Source organism: Procambarus clarkii, chromosome 26 (assembly GCF_040958095.1).
Source record: "Procambarus clarkii isolate CNS0578487 chromosome 26, FALCON_Pclarkii_2.0, whole genome shotgun sequence".
Taxonomy (NCBI): Eukaryota; Metazoa; Arthropoda; class Malacostraca; order Decapoda; family Cambaridae; genus Procambarus; species Procambarus clarkii.
In genome coordinates this window covers 4565113-4587178 of record NC_091175.1, presented here as the reverse complement: position 1 = coordinate 4587178, position 22066 = coordinate 4565113, and the positions used below count along the sequence as shown (strand labels likewise).

At 44.4% G+C, this 22066-nt stretch overlaps 1 protein-coding gene across 4 annotated transcripts; it reads left to right on the top strand.

The window, feature by feature from the left end:
* The first annotated feature begins 11678 nt into the window (after window positions 1-11678).
* On the top strand, window positions 11679-19440 carry LOC123756670 (keratin-associated protein 19-2). 4 transcript variants are annotated; one of them, XM_069331724.1, is made up of 3 exons: window positions 11683-12661; window positions 13922-14327; window positions 19326-19440. In XM_069331724.1, exons 1-3 carry the CDS (start codon window positions 12494-12496, stop codon window positions 19337-19339), a joined length of 588 nt encoding a protein of 195 aa, XP_069187825.1. In that variant the 5' UTR covers window positions 11683-12493; the 3' UTR covers window positions 19340-19440. The 4 variants fall into 4 exon arrangements, with proteins under 4 accessions (XP_045595855.2, XP_069187825.1, XP_045595857.2 ...); XM_045739899.2 differs by lacking the exon at window positions 19326-19440 and having other exon boundaries at window positions 11679-12661; window positions 13922-16798; XM_045739901.2 differs by lacking the exon at window positions 19326-19440 and having other exon boundaries at window positions 11683-12113; window positions 13922-16798.
* The last annotated feature ends 2626 nt before the right edge of the window (window positions 19441-22066 follow it).

Below are 22066 nucleotides of genomic sequence, written 5' to 3'. Positions count from 1 at the left end.
ACACTCACAAACTTACATAGAGGGCTGACACTCACAAACTTACATAGAGGGCTGACACTCACAAACTCACATAGTGGGCCGACTCTCACTCACTAACTCACTCAAATAGAGGGCTGACCCTCACACACTCACATAGAAGGCTGACACTCACACACTCACTGAGTGGTGGGAGGGAGAGAGGGCTTGGCCTACAATCACTGAGTGGTGGGAGGGAGAGAGGTCTTGGCCTACAATCACTGAGTGGTGGGAGGGAGAGGGGGCTTGGTCAACAATCACTGAGTGGTGGGATGGAGAGCTGTTAGTCTCCACACAATGAACTATATTGTTAGCATGGAGGAGGTCTTAACCTGGAAGCAGTTACCATAAGATGTGTGCGGTGTACCTCATCAAGAGCATAAAACATGAACAAACACCACGGAGGAAAAGCTCGGGCGAGCAGAGCAACTTTCATGATGACTCGGACGTGTAACAAAAACCCTCGCCGCTTGAATAACACCACCGCACCTCTTGCAAAAAGCAAGACAACTTTTGTTGGTATCTGTTGCTCTTTTCGGGGCGAGGTGGGGGTTAGGGAGTGTTCGGGGGGCGGGGGCTGGGGGTGGGGATTATGGTGGGTTCTGGGGGAGGGATGGTTGAAGGTTGGGTACGCAAAACTTGTCCAACTCGCTTCCCCTCACACGTGGTACAAGTCTCACCTCTTGTACCTCACCCCCCCCCCTCACCTCTTGTTTACTTACTCACTTGCACTGGTCGGTAGAGTGGCGGTCTCGCTTCTTGCAGAACCGAACTCGATCCCCTAACGGTCTAAGTGGTTGGGCGCCGTTTTTTTCACTCCGTCCTACACAAATAAATCATATTAACGTGATGAATCAGAGAAAATTCAATAGAATCCAAGAGGATGATTCGAATCTGCACACTAGGTACTGCCAAGCACATGCCTAAAACCACTAGGCCACGCTATGCTACAAAAGAAATGTAATCTGGGATTCAACTGAATCCTCGAGGGTCCCTGCGGTGTCTTTTTAGCCTTAACCCAAGTGGATTCAGTGGAATGCCAGGTTAATTTAGTTTTGTACCATCTGGTGGCCTAGTGGTTCTAGGCGTATGCTTGATAGTACCCAGTGTGCAAGTTCGAATCCTCGTCATGGCTCAAGCTAATTTTTTCGTTGATACATCATTTTAATGTGATGTCATTGTGCACTTGAAGAGAAGCGTTTAAGGTAGTACTCCTATTCCACAGTCAGTGTATGTGGGTAATGGGTGAAATTTGGTATGAGGATGACGTGATATCAGAGGATGTCTCAAGAACTCTAGTGGATTCAGTTGAATCCCAGGTCTCATTACTTTTTGAAGCATATAGCGGCCTAGTGGTTCAAGGCGTGAGCTTGGGAGTGTTCACTGTGCAAGACTGAATCCTTCTCATAGCCTACTGATTTCACTGCATCCTATCCCAGTTCCTTGTTCTCATATCCCTTCAGTTGCTATAAAGTCGTTCTGGCTGAGAGCTTGCTATCATTACTTAACCTTACCTTACTCCTGATCCGAGGACTTTCAAATCCAGGGATTTCATCACAAAGATTATACTCTTCAAATCACTTGTGCTGTCCCGTCTTGAGTACTGCTCAGTACTCACTTTCCTCTTCAGAGCAGGAGAGATTGCTGAAATAGAGTGAGATCAGAGAACATATACAGCATACATAGACGCGATAAAACACCTAAATTATTGGGATGGTCTCAAAGCTTCCCAAATACACTCACTAGAAAGGAGACGAAAGAGATATCAAATAATATACACGTGGAAAATAATGGAGGGCCAGGTCCCAAATCTACACAGTAAAATAATAGCATACTGGAATGATCAACATGGAAGGAAATGCAGAATAGAACCAGTGAAAAGCAGGGGTGCCATAGGCACAATCAGAGAACACTGTATAAACATCAGAGATCCACGGATGTTCAACATCCTCCCAACGAGTATGAGGAATATTGACGGAACAATCTTGGACATCTTCAAGTGGAAACTAGATAGTTTTCTTCAAGGACTGCCGGACCAACAGAGCTGATGTGGATATATGGGCCTGCAGGCCGCTCCAATCAACCGCCTGATGGACCAAGATCTCACAAGTCAGGCCGGGTTTGGGGAGTAGAAGAACTCCCAGAACCCCATCGAGCAGGTATCCGCCCTCCCTTACCCCTGACCCGCCCTCCCTTCCTCTTACTTTACACGTGACTTCTTATGCAATTAAGATTTCGTCGGCTCGTCGTACTTGAAGGCAGCAACACCCTGCACCAGACTCCTGCTCTTTTTGCCTCTCCCTACACCACTTCGTAGGCCTGGACGCATCTGTTACTCATACCTTTGGTCCGAGCTTCTCGACCTCACTCATTCTCACCATTCTCCTCATACATCTCTATAAATGCCCCTCATACATACTCCACGACCTCTCCCTTTCACTTGTTCCAGAGACCTGGCTCCCCCATCTCCTCATACTTGTTGCCTCCCGCCCCTCACATATGACTCATTACCGACATGTTTACCGTTACCTTCGTGTGCGTTAACATATTGGGCAGTCATCTTTGCTTTCAGATGTGATGAAGTCAGTGGTGGGCAGCGGGCGGTGATGGGGCGACATCCTGCGCCTCTCCCTGCCCCCAGACAGTGACGGAGAGACATCCTGCGCCTCTCCCTGCCCCAAACAATGACAGGGAGACATCCTGCGCCTCTCCCTGCCCCCCACAATGACAGGGAGACATTATGCGCCTCTCCCTGCCCCAGACAATGACTGGGAGACATCCTGCGCCTCTCCCTGCCTCAGACAATGACAGGGAGACATCCTGCGCCTCTCCCTGCCCCCAGACAATGACGGAAGAACAAACTGCCCTTCTCCCTGACCCCATAAAGAGATGACGAAGCAATATGAGCTTCTCACTAAGACAAATGTAGATGGTACAGCAAAATGTTCTTCTCCCTGACGAATACGGTGATGGGGAGCAATCTTTGCCTCTTCCCTACCCAGACAGTGATGGGGGAGAAACCTTGGTTTCTCCCCTACCTAGAGAGTGATAAGGAGAAAATTTTGCTTCTACCGACCATAGTGGTACAAAGTCGACCACCCCAGAACTCTACTGAGTTCTCAAGGAGGTTCTGGGAGAGTAAAACCCTAATTGGGCCAACCGGGCCTCCAGAATTCTCAGAGTTCTGGGTTGGTCGACTTTGTACCACCGTGGCCGTGTCGGTTAAGGCAAGTGTCTGTGAATCACCAGAGGAATAGGTGTTTTGTAGAAATCACCTAAAAAAAAGGAGAAAAGAGCCCTGAAAGAGATCATTGACAGAGAGGTTACCCCAACTGACGTTAACCAAAAGATAAAACTACCAATATTATATAAGAGTAAGAAAACCACCAACCTGATAATGAAGAATTTTCCCGATACCAAGGAAAAATCTTGAAAAAGACCAACGTTGTCTACGCATTCACGTGCCCACTTGGGGATTGTCAGCTCCAATGATCTCAATATAAAGGCGAGAAAACAACGTCCCTCTCTAGGCGATTAACAATGCACAAACAACAGGGCAACATCAAGAAACACATAATCGCCACCCACAATGAGACGATCACCAGGGATATTTTGACGAGCAACATTTAAATAACTGATAGATACAATGACAGTAGAAGATTAGACATCAGTGAGGTGCTGCTTATCAAGAAATCTAGACCAGCAATAAACAACCAGCTAATACACAATTACACTCTGCCCACTTCAAGACCCTGGGCCAATGCAAAGGCAGGACCGAATGACTCCGCAACAGGAACGGACATCAAAACTTCCCAGACACCAAACAGAACGCCTTGAAGGAAACCAACGTCGTCTATGCCTTCAAATGCCCACTTGGGGACTGTAAGCCCCCAAAGAACTCAGTATATAGGCAAGACAACAACATCTCTTTCCAGGCGATTAACGATGCATAAGCAACAGGCCACCATTAAGGAACATATAATCTCTTCCTACAACCAGACCATCACCAGAGAAGTCTTAACAAAAAACACTGAAATCATCGATAGATACAGCGATAGCAGGCGGCTTGATATCTGTGAGGCACTACACATTAAGAAGTCAACACCAGCAATCAACAGCCAATTAATGCATAACTATATTCTACCCACTTCAAGACTCCGCACCAATATAGAAGCATCAAGAAATATGGGCCAATAGGCCCTTTGCAGTTACTTCCATTCTTCCCTTTAACTTACCCAATATTATACCCATTGCTTCGTGTTCTGTCTTTTGTTGAAAGTTTGTTTTCACCTCATCCAAAACTGTTGTAACATATCACCTCACCCAAATGCAGGTATAAAATGAAAGCTGTTTAAACTCTGTTTAGTGTTTGCAGGTTATAGTTGTGTGTGTGTGTGTAAACTAAAGTCTTTGAAAATGTGATAAGTTATTACAAAACGCGTTCAAGTGTCGCGTCAGACTAGAAATAAAAATACATTTTGGAGAATTGATTTTTCAATTACCATCGACAGTGAAAAGAAACATAAGAAATATCGAGAAAATTCGTGTTAGAATTATTAATCTTACTTTTTCGGTCATATTTAATAATATATGTCTACAGAAAAGACTGCTACCAATATATATATTTTATATATATATATATTTTATATATATATATATATATATATATATATATATATATATATATATATATATATATATATATATATATATATATATATATAAAAGCCCAGATACCCGGGTACCACCCCATTTCAAATATTCGAGACATGCAGCAGTGAGCAATATTGATTGAATTTACATTACACACTAAAAAATATTATTTATACTGATATTGTGAGATCTGTTCCCTCTCTCACGCTCTCTGCCCACCTTCACTAAGCTGGTCATTCTCCAACAGAAAGCGGAACTTCTGAGGCGCAAAACCAGTGCAATGTTTTTGCAGTCAGCCTTTGGTCACGGGGAAGATTTTTAGATTTCGTGACGTGCAGTTTTTGCCAATCTTAAAGAAATGTGATAGAATGTATTAAATTTTTTAGTTGATCGTCATCAACCAAAGGAAGTAAGCACATAAATATAAGCCTCCCGCGCCGCTCCACAGTTCACAGTTTGCCTCTTGCCTCCAGCAGTCATGGTAGGATCCCAGACCTGATAGATTATAGTTGAGCGTTGGTGGTGTTTAGTGCATGTGAAGGTTAAATAACTCTGTTACAGTAACTATTAAATAACCGTAATTAGGTCCCATGGCCGTTTTCTTCAGTGTTGAGTTATAATGTTGTTAGTGTTTAGTGTTGACTTGGGAAATATGTAATAATCTTAATGCATCAAATGGATATAAAAAGGGCGATACAAATTACACACACACACACACACACACACACACACACACACACACACACACACACACACACACACAGATGACGCAAAATTAATGAGAAGAGTTGTGACAGACGAGGATTGTAGGATCCTCCAAGAGGACTTAAACAGGCTGCAGAGATGGTCAGGGAAATGGCTACTGGAGTTTAACACCAGTAAATGTAAAGTTATGGAAATGGGATCAGGTGACAGGAGACCAAAGGGACAGTACACAATGAAGGGGAACAGCCTACCTGTAACGATTCGAGAAAGAGACCTGGGAGTGGATGTGACACCTAATCTAACTCCTGAGGCACATATAAATAGGATAACGACAGCAGCGTACTCTACACTGGCGAAAATTAGAACTTCATTCAGAAACCTAAATGAGGAAGCTTTTAGGGCGCTTTACACTGCCTACGTGAGACCCGTCTTAGAGTATGCCGCGCCATCATGGAGCCCCCACCTGAAGAAACACATAAAGAAACTGGAGAAGGTTCAGAGGTTTGCGACGAGGCTTGTCCCAGAGCTACGAGGGATGGGATATGAAGAGCGGCTGAAGGAACTGAACCTTACGACACTAGAGAAAAGAAGGGAGAGAGGAGATATGATAGGGACATATAAAATACTCAGGGGAATTGACAAAGTGGAAATAGATGAAATGTTCACACGTAATAATAACAGAACGAGGGGACATGGGTGGAAACTGGAAACTCAGATGAGTCACAGAGATGTTAGGAAGTTTTCTTTTAGCGTGATAGTAGAAAAATGGAATGCACTTGGGGGAACAGGTTGTGGAAGCAAATACTATTCATACTTTTAAAACTAGGTATGATAGGGAAATGGGACAGGAGTCATTGCTGTAAACAACCGATAGCTAGAAAGGCGGGATCCAAGAGTCAATGCTCGATCCTGCAAGCACATATAGGTGAGTACATATAGGTGAGTACACACACACACACACACACACACACACACACACACACACGCTGCTTCCGATAAACTTCCCCTAAATACATGCAATTTTGATATTCACAAGTTTACGACTTGTTCTTAACCTCGACGTCGAAACTGTCACTGGCGGGCCATCACCACACTGGCGGGCCATCACCACACTGGCGGGCCATCACCACACTGGCGGGCCATCACCACACTGGCTGGCCATTACTCTACTTAGCATTCGGCAAGTGTCCGTACACAGAGCTGTTGACCAGACGCTTCCTCCCCCGCAGGGTGCGTCAACAGCGGTGGTGATGGTGGTGCTCCTGCTGGCCTCAGCAGTCCTCGCCTCCCCGGACTTCGGCTGGGGGAAGGGCAGTAAGGGCAGCGACTATGAAGATGAGGACCAGTACGAGTATATCTATGTTCCCGTCCACATTCCTGTCCACGAACATGCAAGCGGATATGGCGGAAGTTATGGTGGATATAGCAGTGGATATGGCGGTGGATATGGCGGTGGATATGGCGGTGGATATGGTGGTGGATATGGCCACGGAGGCGGAGTTATCATCAGTGGAGGATATGGCGGCGGGTATGGAGGTGGGCATGGAGGCGGGCATGGAATAATCATCGGTGGAGGACACGGAGGTAAGCGATACACATGTATTACAGTTTCAGTTATTGTAACATAAATGTATTTGATATATCGAACTTAGATTTAATGAAGTTTGACAGTTCTTCATATTGACGTTAAGACAACTGTTGTCTCAAGTTCACTGAAGGTAAAATTAACATCAATACTTGTAATATGTTCAAGAGGACTAACTAACAAGAAGGGTTATTCAGTAAATTCAGTATTTATAAGAGGATTGGCTGTGGAAAAGTAAAAATATAATTTGCAAACATCCATTCAGAAACACTCTTAAGTGCCAAAATTCCCACACTAGGAAGTGACCATTGACTGCTGAGGTTACAAAGTTTGCTTGAATATGTTCCTTTGTAATAGGTAACAAAATGTACCAACTGAGAAACAGAACGCAGGCGACACACTACAGAAGAAGACAAATAACGGAAATGCTTAAGTAAACACGACTATCCAAACAAAATAAATGTCATTTAAACATCGAGATTAAAAAAAATCGAGCAGAAGCTGACGCAATTGATGTCGAAGAAGGAACTGGTAATGCAGAAATCATGATGACAGCAAAATTCCAGGAGGCGCTGCGCATTCTCATTCATCTTCCCAAATCCAAACTGGCCCAGGCAGGAAGGCCAAGAGCTGTGATCAGAACCAACTCTTGCATTAAAGTCTCCCAGGAGGAAGACTGGCTCTTGTTGAAATATGTCTCTAAGAGTTGGGCCGAGGTCATCATAAAACTCGTCCTTTGCTTCGGTAGAGGTGGTCAGTGTTGGTGCGAAAGGCATTGATGAGGCTGACCATTCCTGCTGCTGTATGAAACTGAAGTTTGATGATTCTTGCAGATCCCTCTGTGGGCGGTACTATGGACTCTAACAACCTGTTCCTTTCGGCCAAGCCAACGCCATACTCCCTTGCCTCTTCCGGTGGTTTTCCCTGCCAGCAGAAGGTAAAGTCCTTTTCTCGTACGCTGCCGGTCACGGGCAGACGTGTCTCCTGCAGGGGGGCTACTTCCATCTGGAACCTGCATAGTTCACTGTTGATCACAGCTGTCTTGCGGGCGTCGTTCACTTCCAGTAGATCTTCAAAGAGACCCGGTGTCATGATTCTTACAATCCACGTGGCCAGTTTTAGACCTGAGGAGCTGTGTGTTTGTTTTCTTTTGCCTTGTGCATGGTTGACGATGCGCTTGTTGGATTGTGGCCTAAGCCCCACGTATCCAGTGGAGCAGGCGGACCGTGGCGGGACAGCACCTTATTTGCTGGGGGCTGCCCAGCTTGAGGGGGGCGGAAGCTGTCCTATGAAATCGGATGATTTCTCCCACCGACGGGAGCAACCCCTGGCGCCTCACTCTACGCCAATTGAGTGGTAGGCTTATCACCTGTAACTGGCGCTTCCCATCTTGAGCCGTCGTCAAGGCGATGGTGGAGTGTCCTCTCCAGGACACAGGCCTGGACAGTAGTTATGGAGAACACGCTGTAGCCCATGCAGCAGTTCCACCCTCTCCAAGGTCCAAGGAAAGGGCAGGCGCCGATACGCTTGGCACCAGTGTCGTCGAAGGAGTTGCCGGAACGTAGCTGTAGACAGCTGCAAACCACCTATGGGACTCCGACTCCGGATTTTTCCTCGGGGGTTGACTCCCGAAGCCTTTCCCATGAGTGGGTTTAGCCGCAAGACCGTGAAGGTTTGGATTCGGGGTATTCCTTCCCCTAGATGAGCTGCCTTCCCAGGTTGACGAGCCCCATCTGCCCAAAGCAACTGGTTTTGAGGTGCCAGACGCCCGCCTCTGCCCCTTCTTCTGTTAGTAGAAGCAGTTCCGCCAGGCCTAGAGGCTCGGCCACACGTGCAGGCCAGGAGTTGGAGTAGGTTGTCAGAGCTTATTTGAGACGCACGCCATCGAGGGCACTTTACAGGCTGTGGGAGCTTATCTCCAACCCCTCCCCCCCCCCCCCATCCTGGCTATGACAACCCTTCGAACCCTTAAATATGATAAAACATCTATATTACTGGGACTTTCTCGAAGCTCTCAAGATGGTTTCTCTAGAAAGGAGACGAGCGAGTTATTACATAATTTATGCATGGAAGAGACTAGAAGGCCAGGTCCCAAATTTGACGCAAAGAGTGACGTAGCACTCGCCATGAAGTGACGTAGCACTGACCATGAAGAATAACGCAACACTTGTCATGAAGAGTGACGCAACAATCGTCACAAAGTGACGCAGCACTGGTCATGAAGAGTGACGCAACACTCGTCAAGAAGAGTGACGCAACACAAGTCACGAAGAGTGACTCAACACTGGTCACGGGTCAGGTGAGAGTGTCCTGGGGATTACCTCTCACCTCCGAGAAAATATGTACGGAAAGAGGCCTCACATTCGGCCGTTATTTCATAACTATCAGTTGCTCGACCTCCTTTTTCTCTGTTATGTTTTTTTCACGTCTTTTTTTGTTCCAAATTGTCGCTGATGCAAGAAAAGATCAGCCACTTTTTGGAAAGATTTTCCCCTTCACAATCTATGACGTGTAGTAAGTACTCACTTATGTCAATTTTACCTCATTTTGCTAACATTTCATAGAGATACATTCTCGCGGGCACGTTCCTCTCTTTCCACATGCTCTCTCACTGCTGGGGATCTGTCTATGTTGCTGGACCTGTCCATGTTGCTGGACCTGTCTATGTTGCTGGACCTGTCCGTGTTGCTGGTCCTGTCTATGTTGCTGGACCTGTCCGTGTTGCTGGTCCTGTTTATGTTGCTGGTCCTGTCTATGTTGCTGGACCTGTCCGTGTTGCTGGTCCTGTTTATGTTGCTGGACCTGTCCATGTTGCTGGACCTGTCTATGTTGCTGGACCTGTCCATGTTGCTGGATCTGTCCATGTTGCTGGACCTGCCCATGTTGCTGGACCTGCCCATGTTGCTGGACCGGTCCATGTTGCTGGACCTGCCCATGTTGCTGGACCTGCCCATGTTGCTGGACCGGTCCATGCTGGAAGCGTGGGCAGGGTTAACGAGGTCATCGCTAACGAGCTGTAACCCTCATTACGTCTCAACTTTTATCCAAACTTATTTATCGTGTCTTGTATGTAAACCGTCGGAGTTACTCTCTTGCTATATATGATTCATCAATCCTACGCCTCTCTATATCTGAATCACCAATCGTAAGCCTCGTGTCATGCGATATATATATAGATATATATATATATTTGTTATACTATATTTAATACAGGTGCGTTATATCCATATATATATATATATATATATATATATATATATATATATATATATATATATATATATATATATATATATATATATATATATATATATATATATATATATATATATATATATCTGCTACATTATATAATAAATGTGTTATATTACACATAGATGTGTTACATGTATATGAATCTCGGCCTATATGTTCTGACTCTAGTTCATCTTCTTTTCACAGGCTACGGCAAGAAGTAGACCAAACGGCTCTGTTGATTGTTATGTATTTGTTATTTGATTGTGTTGATTATTTTTCTTAAATAAATGCGAGTAATTGCAAAGATTTTTTACTTACCATAAACCTATATACATGCTGCCAAAGACTGATCGCAGTTCGAGTCTCCTAGTGCCCAGGTGAAGGAAATGTTTACCCCCAGTGTAGTGTGGGTGAGGATGATGTAGTGTGGGGAAGTGTTTCATATGACATGTTTACATATATACTTAAATAAAAAGGCAGGTTCTCCATTTGGATATTATTAATGAAAAAATAAAAAATATCTATACTCACGATATGAAGGGTATGGGTAAAAGATAGAGCTCAATTCCAATGCAATGTCACACGAAATAATTAAATCAAAATTTAAATAAATCGAAATCTATGAAAATTATACTTAATGCTATCAGAAACAGTGAAATGGAATCATAAAATATTTAGTAGAGCGTATGTGGCTTTTACGTCCAACAGATGGTGCTGTTTTCAAAAAAGCAAGTTTTTACCTGTCACAGGTGTAGTATGTATATAGTAGGTGTATAAAAACACGCGCATATTCGAAGGCAACTTTGTGTCAAAATGTCAAAGCAATCGATAAAGAGGTTTCGGAAACTTCCCTCATGAAAAAACACAGTTTTTCAAAAAGCATGCTTTTACCTGTCACAGACGTAACATCAATAGCGTAGGCATATATAAACACATGTGAATTCGAATAGAACTTTGTGTCAAAATTTCAAAGCAATTGGTGAAGAATACAAATTATCAGTGTTCCGTGATCGTCAATTGCATATTACATATATATATATATATATATATATATATATATATATATATATATATATATATATATATATTACAAAACTGTTAGCAATGTATTTTCTGACCAATACCACGTCTTGCCAAGGCGTGTTATTGGTACATGAAACGCTCCCAGTGTTTACAAATGCCTCGAACGCTCTCTAGTCTCAACGCTCATGTGAAGCTATTTTTGTCGTCACACTTACTGAGTGTGACGTCTATACTCAGTGCCAAATTTCCTGCCTCTCACTGCAAGTGGCACTTGGCAATGAATACTAAGATTATATGCAACACTTGCGGTCGTTTACAAGCGTCATGGAAGACACGAAGTCTATACTAAGATCATGTGACTCACTATCTGCCACGACGGTTTGGCAGTGTATACTCAGAGAGTTTAACAGATTTAATGTTATTTCCAGTGTCACTAAGGATTGGATGTCTATATTAATATCAAAATGAAACACTTCCTGTCACGTGAAACACTTCCTGTCAATCCACTTCTGTCATATGAAACACTTCCTGTCATACGAAACACTTCCTGTGACATGAAACACTTCCTGTCACATGAAACACTTCCTGTCATACGAAACATTTCCTGTCACATGAAACACTTCCTGTCACATGAAACACTTCCTGTCACATGAAACACTTCCTCTCATATGAAACACTTCCTGTCATATGAAACACTTCCTGTCATATGAAACACTTCCTGTCATATGAAACACTTCCTGTCACATGAAACACTTAATCTGGTTAGAAGTGCCTCAGAGACGAGAAGGTATTTGTTGTGAAGGTGTTCTTGTGGCGAGTCATGGTGACGACGCACAGTAATCAAGAAGAGAAACCACGTACCCACAAAGGCGTACATTCGCGCTCCCTCGCCCTTGTCAGTATTGGGTCATGAGATATTTTGACTACTGACCCCGATGGCTTTGCCTAGTCTAGCAGGTGAATGTGTTGGTGCCCAAGTGAGAGGAGCTTCACGATATATATATATAAAGTTCTGGATTTTATGTTCAGTTAGTGCCTTCCTCAGACCTGCTTCAGCAGTCATGGTGAGCTCACCACCAGAAAACTGGTTGTTTGATACAGAGTACTGAAGATCCTACGTTCAAGATGTGTGCCTCTAGGGCTGGCTCCGTCGACTAGTCTTGGGTTCGAAGCAGTGATTTCTATACGGGTGTCATCAATATTTATCTGTCCAGCCCTACGAGCTAAATTGGTTATTCCGTGCAAGTGCTGTTATAGTGTTCTGTAAATGAGCTGATGCTAAATACTACAAAAGAAATTCATTCCAACCTACATTACCAAGCTTCCCCCTCTGGCATACACAGTACCATAACCACTTCACCAGCAATGCTGAGTGAGGTCGGTTCCTGCCTCTTGTATCTGCTGAGTGAGGTCGGTTCCTGCCTCTTGTATCTGCTGAGTGAGGTCGGTTCCTGATTTGTATCTGCTAAGTGAGGTCGGTTCCTGCCTCTTGTATCTGCTGAGTGAGCTGGCTTCCTGACTCCTTGTCCTCCACCTCCTCCCTCTTTGTTCGTTCTGATTGCTATATTTCATTCCTGTTTACATCATTCTTTAAGTGAACTATTTTTAGCCATGTATTTCACTAAGATTTAATTAGCAATTCATCAGAATTCTCTATACACTTTCATTTGCAAACACCATCATGAGTAGCCACGTGTTTATCTTGTTCTGTGCTCCATAATATGACCCCAGCTTTTATATTTCCTCCAAGTTCCTTTGTACTATTAAACCTAGAATTTTCAAGAATTAAACGATAAATCCTCTTTAATATGCTAAAATCAAGGCTGACACTTGGTCAGCCTTGGTTTTACTTGTTTTTATCTCGGGCTTTGATTGATTATTATAATTTTCATCCATTTCAGTTATAATCTCGTCTGTACTTTCATGGTTTGGAAGACATTATCTTTTTTTGTTTTTTGTTTTTGCACCTTTTGGCTATAACTACTTGGTCCCACTTGCTACTGTTCTCAGGATTCATGTTGTTCAATTTAAAATCTATGGCTTCCATTCTTTCCAAAGGCTATATGTCGTTACTATCTATCTCCTTAGTTTTAACTTTATCAGTTCATGTTCCAATTTTATCAGTTAATGCAAACATTTCATTTGTTTTCCGCAGTTTGTTATCAGAAAGTATTATTCAGTATTCTTCGTTTCCTTCTGATTAATTCTGTATGTTTCCACTTTTTTTTTTCGTTTTCAATTACCTAAATTTTTCCTCAGTGCTTATCCCTCCCCTTCTCAGCGTTGCCTCCTTGACTACGACTTTTGAGTAATATTATGCCATTTAAATTATCTTTATCTCAGATTTATAATTTATTATATCTAGCTATACAGTCAGCTTTCATATGCTCCATTTCTGATCTTCCATCAATTGTCAAAGTTCCCTCTACTCCTTACTACCTGCGAACTTACTCCTTTATTGTCTTCCCAACTTGTTACTCCCCCAGAGAAGGAAGGAATAGCCCTGTCTTAGTCCTCCACCATGTCTAGACTAACTCAATCTTGTTCCTCCACCATGTGGAGACTAACTCAGTCGTGCTCCTCCACCATGCCTAGACTAACTCAATCTTGCTCCTCCACTATGCCTAGACTAACTCAATCTTGCTCCTCCGCCAGAACTACTTCGCCAGTATGTGAAGTACTAACCCAGTCCTGCTTCCCCAGCGTGTGTCGGCGGCGGTGCTGGTGACTCTGGCGGTGGTGGGCGGGGCCCTCGCTGCTCCAGGCTTCAAGAAGGGTGGCGGTGGCGGCGGCTATGGCGGAGGAATAAGCTACGTGTACGTGCCCATCCATATTCCCGTCTCGTACGGAGGTGGACATGGAGGCGGCTACGGAGGCGGATATGGAGGCGGCTACGGAGGCGGATTTGGAGGGGGATTAGGAGGCTTCGGCGGTGGACATGGAGGCGGTGGATATGGAGGTGGTGGATTTGGAGGTGGTGGATTTGGAGGTGGCTTGGGCGGTGGGTATGGAGGTGGTGGATTTGGAGGCGGTGGATTTGGAGGTGGTGGATTTGGAGGCGGATATGGAGGTGGTGGATTTGGAGGTGGCCTCGGTGGTGGATATGGAGGTAAGAAAACATTTGTTTATGTCACACGTTATGCTTATGTGCGTAATGTGAGTGACCGGGGTGGGAGAAGTGAACGTTGGGTGTTAGTGAATGGGTGGATGTTGGGTGTGAGTGAATGGGTGGATGTTGGGTGTGAGTGAATGGGTGGATGTTGGGTGTGAGTGAATGGGTGGATGTTGGGTGTGAGTGAATGGGTGGATGTTGGGTGTGAGTGAATGGGTGGATGTTGGGTGTGAGTGAATGGGTGGATGTTGGGTGTGAGTGAATGGGTGGATGTTGGGTGTGAGTGAATGGATGGGGTATCATAGTTGTGTGGCTGTGGTGAGTGGCTAGGTAATATGATCATACTCTCTGTTCTACCTACACTCCCTCCCTCTACTTTACATTGAACTAAAAGAGATACCACTTCTCTTCCTTCGTCTGGACCGCAGAATCAAACGAAAAAAATTGTCGTGACAAAGCTGCTTGAAATATCTAGTGTGACTGTAACTTTTTTCATACCTCCCCATGTGAATGTGCACAGGTATAACTCAAGGGACAACACCTACCACACTTGATCAAAAAAAATTATGTTTAATTAGTTTATGAGGAACCCCAAACCCATTTTGTGGACATTGGAAGAAAGTCTAGAGTCTCATAATGGGTTCAGAAACTGGATATCACTGTTTTGTAAGTTAAAACAATTTACTTTTGTGTTGAGAGGATACAGTAACATGGTAGACTCAGCCAGTCCATTCACTTCCTGCACCAAACATAATTACAAGACTCGGTTAAGCTTTTGGTTGATATATAATTATGGATGAAATGCTGGAACTTTTCTTGAATTTTGATTGAGGATGTCCACACTTGGCTAAATTATGCACTATGGAAACGTAAGTAATTGCATTTATTAATATAATGATGATTGCTCTGCGTTGCAATAGATCATTGGTTGCTTTGCCTGCAAATGGAATTTCGGTTGCACAACGCACTCATTAAATATTGGTTGTTCTACATAAATTAGAGCATTGGCCTCTAAATACCAATAGAACGTTGGTTTCTTTACAAATCAACACATCGTTGACAGTTCTGACGTTCTACCAGAAGGATCAGTCGGTCTTCGGTTGCTGAGTCATTCAGTATCGCGATGATTAAGGGCTACACTTCCAATCAAAAACAAAACATTGGATTTATACAACGTAAGAAGACAGTTTCAATCTTTTTTTTTTCTTTTTGTTTACGGACCGTTCTCGCTGCGGAGAAAGTAGAGTGCGTGGGGCCTCGCTCCCTGCTGACTACACAACTTGGGTATTACGGTACATCTGCATTTTCCCGTTATTTCCGTTTCTTTAAAAAAAAATATGATTCAACTCGCTCATGACGCCAACGTGACCCTTAGGCTTCTCCCACGCCCCTCCCACGCCTCTCCCACGCCCCTCCCACGCCGGCGGCACCTTGTCTACACACAGTGACCCCGCGTTAGAAGTTCACTGACCACTCCCGCTCTCCTTGCCCTACTAATTCCTCTTCCGTGAGGCAACACTCTGCCAGTCTTTGCAGTCTACGATGCTGGTGACCCGGCCCCGTGTGTCTGAGTGCCTGGGTGTCTGAGTGTCTTGCGTGACGCTGGTGACCCCGGTTACTTGACCCGGTAACTGAGAACCCTCACAGATGTAGTACTAATGAGTTACATGGGGTTGGAAGCAGCGTAACTGGTCGCTGGGTCGTTCAGACACCGCCCTCACGCCTTTGCAGGAATCATATGACCTACGCGCAGAATAAGGCCGCGATAATGTCCCTGAGAACCCAACAATCTAACTCCCTCCTATGAAGTGAAATGCGAGTTACGCTGCTCCACATAACTTCTTCCAGCGCGTGGCCCGTCACTCGTGCGCGCGGCCCGTCACACGCACGTCAACACGTGTGTGTGGGGGGAGGGAAGGGGGAACCTTCCAACTTGCTTAATTAATAGATTTCCCTAAAATTATTTACATTTTGTCTTTCTTGAGTTATGTATTTATTATTTGTTCCATTTCGTCATTTTGGTGTGTGACTGTAACATATAGTGAGGGACATACCTCCCTCTCTCTCTCTCTCTTACACAATCCCGGAGATAATATGACATTTGATGTCATATTATCACTCATAAACACATTTCCTCACAACAGACCTAATTTTAACTTTTATTCAGTATCACGAGTAGTTTCAACATGCTGGTTCATGGTGTCATTGGTCATTGTAGGCGATGGTGTCATTGTTCATTGTAGGCGATGGTGCCTTTGTTCATTGTAGGCGATTGTGCCATTGTTCTTTGCAAGCGATGGTGCCTTTGTTCATTGCAGGCGATTGTGTCACTGTTCATTGCAGGCGATGGTGTCACTGTTCATTGCAGGCGATGGTGTCACTGTTCATTGTAGGCGATGGGGCCATTGTTCATTGCAGGCGATGGGCAGGGCTACATGTGTAGGCTCATCCTCCTGTGAGGTAGTTACCAGGGGTTTGGAGGGAGGCGGGCTTAGATCATGCCCTGGCCTGCTTGGGTCAGGAAGAATTCTAGGGGGGCAGGGAGTGCTCGGGGTGAGGGGGCTCGTCTTCCTGTTATGTAGTTACCAGGGGTTTGTGTGGAGTTGGGGTTGGGGATGGAGGGCTTAGGTTGAGGCAGGGGCTGCTTGAGGCAGCAAGAAGATCAGGGGATCAGGGGAGGCAGAGGGTACTCGAGGTAAGGGGGAGGGAGGAGCTGGGTGGTATGATGGCCATTGTGTAAGGGGAAGTGGGGGGGTTTGTGCTTGGGGTGAGAGGGGCTCCTATGGGGTGGCAGGTTGGGGTGTTGCAGTCCCCTCTGCGGTTCCTGAATTGCTGGATTGGGGTTCCCCACTCCCCACTGGGGTTGTTGGGTTGAAAGCTGAGGTTCCCTGGCTCCCTTCCCTCTCCTTGCATCTGCTGCATGTATTATCTCACCCTGGTCATGTCCCTCAGAAGGAATACCTCTCTGTATTTTCTTACCTATTTCAGTTTGCTCTTCTTGACTATCAAGTCCTCTTTGGTGGCCTCGTTCCTAAATGCTACCCTGATAACTCAATTTTTGTCTTTGTTTTACTGGCCAATCCGGTATAACTTTTCTATGCATTGTTCAGCCCCTTCCATTTGTATCTCCTTCAGTATCCCTGACACTGCAGCTTTGTCCTTAACCCTCCACTCTTCCTGCCTGAAACGTTCTAGTTTCTCAATACCTACCACAACTACAGCTCTTTTCCTTTCCATTAGCTGGCTCGTGAATCTAGCTTCCTCCCCCGAAGTTACTGCTTTCATTGCAACTTCCTTGACTGTGGACATGGCTTCTAGCCTCTTCCTCAGCATTTCAGCAAAGGTGGCACCCATTGTATGGATCCCTGCCATTGCTATATCTCCTTCTACCTGGGAGTTGGTTGCCTGGGCCTAATTCTGAGGAGGGCTTGTTTTCTGATTTTTTATCTCTTCCTGCACTGCACTTAGTTTCATCTGTAGTTTACCTATGGTTTCCCTCATGTATTTCAATTCCCCTCTGATGTCTCTCCATGTCTGAAATATCATCTTTATGTATGACTTGCCCTGCCCCTTTTCCCCACCTGTGTTCTGTTGTCCTACCATCATGCTTGATCCCTTTTTGTTCTGTAGGGTTAGTATTACACCACAAGGACCAGAGAGATGAAGAGAGAGAAGAGGGAGATAGAGGAATGGTAAGGGGGAAGACATAGGGAGAGCTGGATAAAGGGTGGAGGTGGAGGGAGATGAGATGAGAGATGACCGAGGAAGGGAGAGACAGATATAGATGGATATGGAGGTATTTGGGATATGGGCTATTGAAGGGGTATGGGACATGGTATGGGGATATGGGAAGGGTATAAGAAATGCAGGAGTGATTTGGGAGAGTGAGGGGGGGTTAGGGATAGTCACTGGGATCCTTGTCACATAGGTGTCAAAAACGTCCTACCTTGAATGAGCCACTTGACATTTCTAAATATAGATGAAATATTGAGAAAATTTGTATTTTAACTCGCTCCATACAACAGATATTTGACTTAGAAAACAATACCTACCAGCCAAGTCTTCTCGTTCAGCATAACCAGGCGAGTAATAGATTGCTGTCCTTATGACGAGGGTCGTCGATAATCCAGTTCTGGTACTCAGGTGTCCAATTGGTTTCCTAACTGGTGGCTCTGGTGTTGCAACAAGGAATCGATCTTTTTATTTATCTTATGTAACACTGTAATAATTCACTATGAGATGCTGATCACTGTGTTGCTGAACAATGCATGGGACAAAAACTATGTTTAGGTCTCTGCCAATTAAATATTCCGGGATTCTGGCGGTAAGTCTTGGACGGGACGTGCGCTGACACGTGTGTCTCCCTCACTGAGGACTCACTGTGTGTGCATTCACCTATTTGTACTCACCTATTTGTGCTTGCGGGGGTTGAGCTTTGGCTCTTTGGTCCCGCCTTTAACCGTCAATCAACTGGTGTACAGATTCCTGAGCCTACTAGGCTTTTATCATATCTACATTTGAAACTGTGTACGGAGTCAGCCTCCACCACATCACTGCCTAATGCATTCTATCTGTTAACTTCTCTGACACTGAAAAATTTCTTCCTAACGTCCCTGCGGCTCATTTGGGTACTCAGTTTCCAGTTGTGTCCCTTTGTTCGCGTACAACCAGTGTTAAACAATTTATCCTTATCTACCCCGTCAATTCCCCGAGGATTTTGTAGGTAGTGATCATGTCTCCCCTTACTCTTCAATCTTCCAGAAGAGTAAGGGGAGACGTTCGTGTGTGTGTGTGTGTGTGTGTGCGCGCGCGTCTATATTTATGGGAAGAAGGAATACACAAAGTATTAAACTTGTTTACAAAATAAAAATGAAATATTTGTACAAATAATAAGTAGAAATATTGAATTAAACCTTTTCATTAAGGGCTAACTTAGGTGTGGCCACAAGCAAGGACAATAATGACTAATTATTTTCTTGTTTCCTTCTCTTGCAGGCTATGGCAAGTAGATGGCAGCACACCTTGACTGTTTTTGTTTTTGTTTGTTTTAGTGAATGACTGACATCCTATTTTGGATGAAACGACTTTAATAAATAAATATTTTAAAAATTTTATTTAAGTTTCTCGTTTCCTTTTCATATGTAACGGCTACATTTGCCTAACTTATATGGTGCAGACTTGGGCTAACTTATCATTTTTGTATCGGAGGCTGACCTATCTTGAGGTAACATGTATAGATAATCTTTTCTTAGGCTTAATTTCATTAAACTAACTTATGTTTTCTAGCTTGCTTCAAATTAGTTTATATTGAGCCTTGTAACTTTTCTCTGGTTAATATGACTTAGGCTAAGTCATTAATATGACTTAATGGCTCATGGAAGAACTATCCGGATGAGAAATAGACTAGATACAGGATCTCTGGATTTTTTCAAGTGTAGGTTAACATATATTCATGAGTTCAGGGGGACATAAATTGAAGTTGCCTCATATAAATATTATTTATTATTGGGGGTGCCGGTGGCTGAGCGGACAGAACACTGGATGCGTGATTATGTGGTCCCGGGTTCGATCCTGGGTGCCGTCGAGAAACAATGGACAGAGTTTCTTTCATCCTGATGCCCCTTTTACCTAGCAGTAAATAGGTACCTGGGAGTTAATCAGCTGTCACGGGCTGCTTCCTGGGGGTGGAAGCCTGGTCGAGGACCGGGCCGCGGGGAAACTAAGCCCTGAAATCATCTCAAGATATAGGCCAATAGGCCTGCTGCAATTAAATTTATTCTCATGTTCTTATAAGCTATGAGAAGCTGATCCCAAAACCATGAGATTCTATTCCTTTGAACCATGAAACCGTTTAAAGAATATCGAGTGAAAAGATAAACAAAAAATCGGGCTCAAAACATGGTAAAGAAACATGACAAGCAATACAATGAACATTTCAACATATGCGTTGAATTAACGAAGCCCATGGCTTGAGGGCTGACGTTACCACACATCACAATACCAGAGAATGGCTCGGAATCCCACACAAGAAAATCATAATACCGTAATAATACTACGAGAAAATCTTTTGAGCAGAGATCCTATATTATTCATAGTCCGCCCCAGTAATGTAGATGATTGCTACGGCCTGCTTGAGCCAGTAACCGGATTCTTTCTGAGTAATGGGCCTTAGAGCCTCTTATTATGTGATCCCACCCCAAGTTACTGGTAAGTTCTCAAGAATTGGCGGTACCAAGTAATTGTTCAAGGATTAAAGGTGGTAAACAAGACTAAATAACACCTTCACAAATATATTATTCTGTCGTATAACTTCACATATGTACACATGGTCTCTTTCGCACAGGACACTTAATAGAAGTGTTTTTTGAATCCTTGTGAATCCACTATCTTCAAGTACACGTCATCCACGTTCTATGATAATCACCGGCGAGAACACCTTATTCAACAAGGGCCAGTCTCACACCGTATCGTCACGATGTCCCAATACCCCCCCCCCCCATCTGCTCTCCATAAACCCCCTGGCAGAGGGCTTCAGCAACACACTGACAGGGGGTCACAAATAATCACTTCCAGGGGGCTTTTAACACCCTGGCAGAAGTCTCTAGCAACACACTAGCAGCACTTCTCAGCAGACGGTCAATACTGACGTCTTGTAACTGCTCTTAGCCAAATCCCGATTACGTTGGTCCACACAACACTGCACAAGTACAGCAGTTAACACACTGTCTGCTACCGACGGCGGTCACTTGTCCTCACAGGAAACCAGTCAGGAATTCTGGACTGCCCGAGGTGAACTGATGTCCTCAGTGCAATAGAATTTCCACGTTACCTCTGTGAACATAAATGTCATTAGCAAGACAGAAACGATACAGGGAGAACATAGATTGGCAGCTTTTCACCGGGGAACTGTGAAATGCAATCGGAAGCACAATCTAGATGGCGTGGATATCGTTACATCACTCACCAGAGGTCATCATCATCGACCTCACCTCCTAACTGAGATATGAAACAGGAGCCTTCCACAGACGCCACACTTCCGCCAACAGATGGCGTTGTCTGCGTCTCACCTAATGCCTTGGACTCGGAGTTCAGGTCAATAGATGGCGTCGATATCACCACACCTCGCTCCATAGAAAGCATTGATATCGTAACTACGATAAAGCTGAGAGAAAAGCAATTCATCTGGTTGAGGAGCAGTCTCGCTCCCTTCTGGGAGTGAGACAGTGACAGTCGCAAGGCGTCACCTATGGAGTCCCACAGGGATCAGTCCTTGGACCTATTCTGTTTCTGATATATGTAAATGATCTCCAAGAGGGAATAGAACTCGTTCCTCTTAATGTTTGCTGATGCAAAAATTATGAGGAGGATTAAGACAGAGGAAGATAGTATGAGGCTACAAGAAGACCTAGACAAACTGAAGGATTGGTCCAACAAATGGCTACTAAAGTTCATCATAAGTAAATGTAAGGTAATGAAACTATGTGGAGGAAATAGGAGGCCAGACACTGGATATCGAATGGGATATGAAGTCCTTCACGAAACGAACATAGAGAAAGATCTAAGAATTGATATCACGCCAAACCGGTCACCCGAAGCCCACATCTAAAGAATAACATCGGCGGCGTATGCCAGGCTGGCTAACATCAGAACTGCCTTCAGAAATCTGGGTAAGGAATCTTTCGGAACCTTGTATACCACGTATGTAAGGCCAATCCCAGAGTATGTGGCCCCAGCAT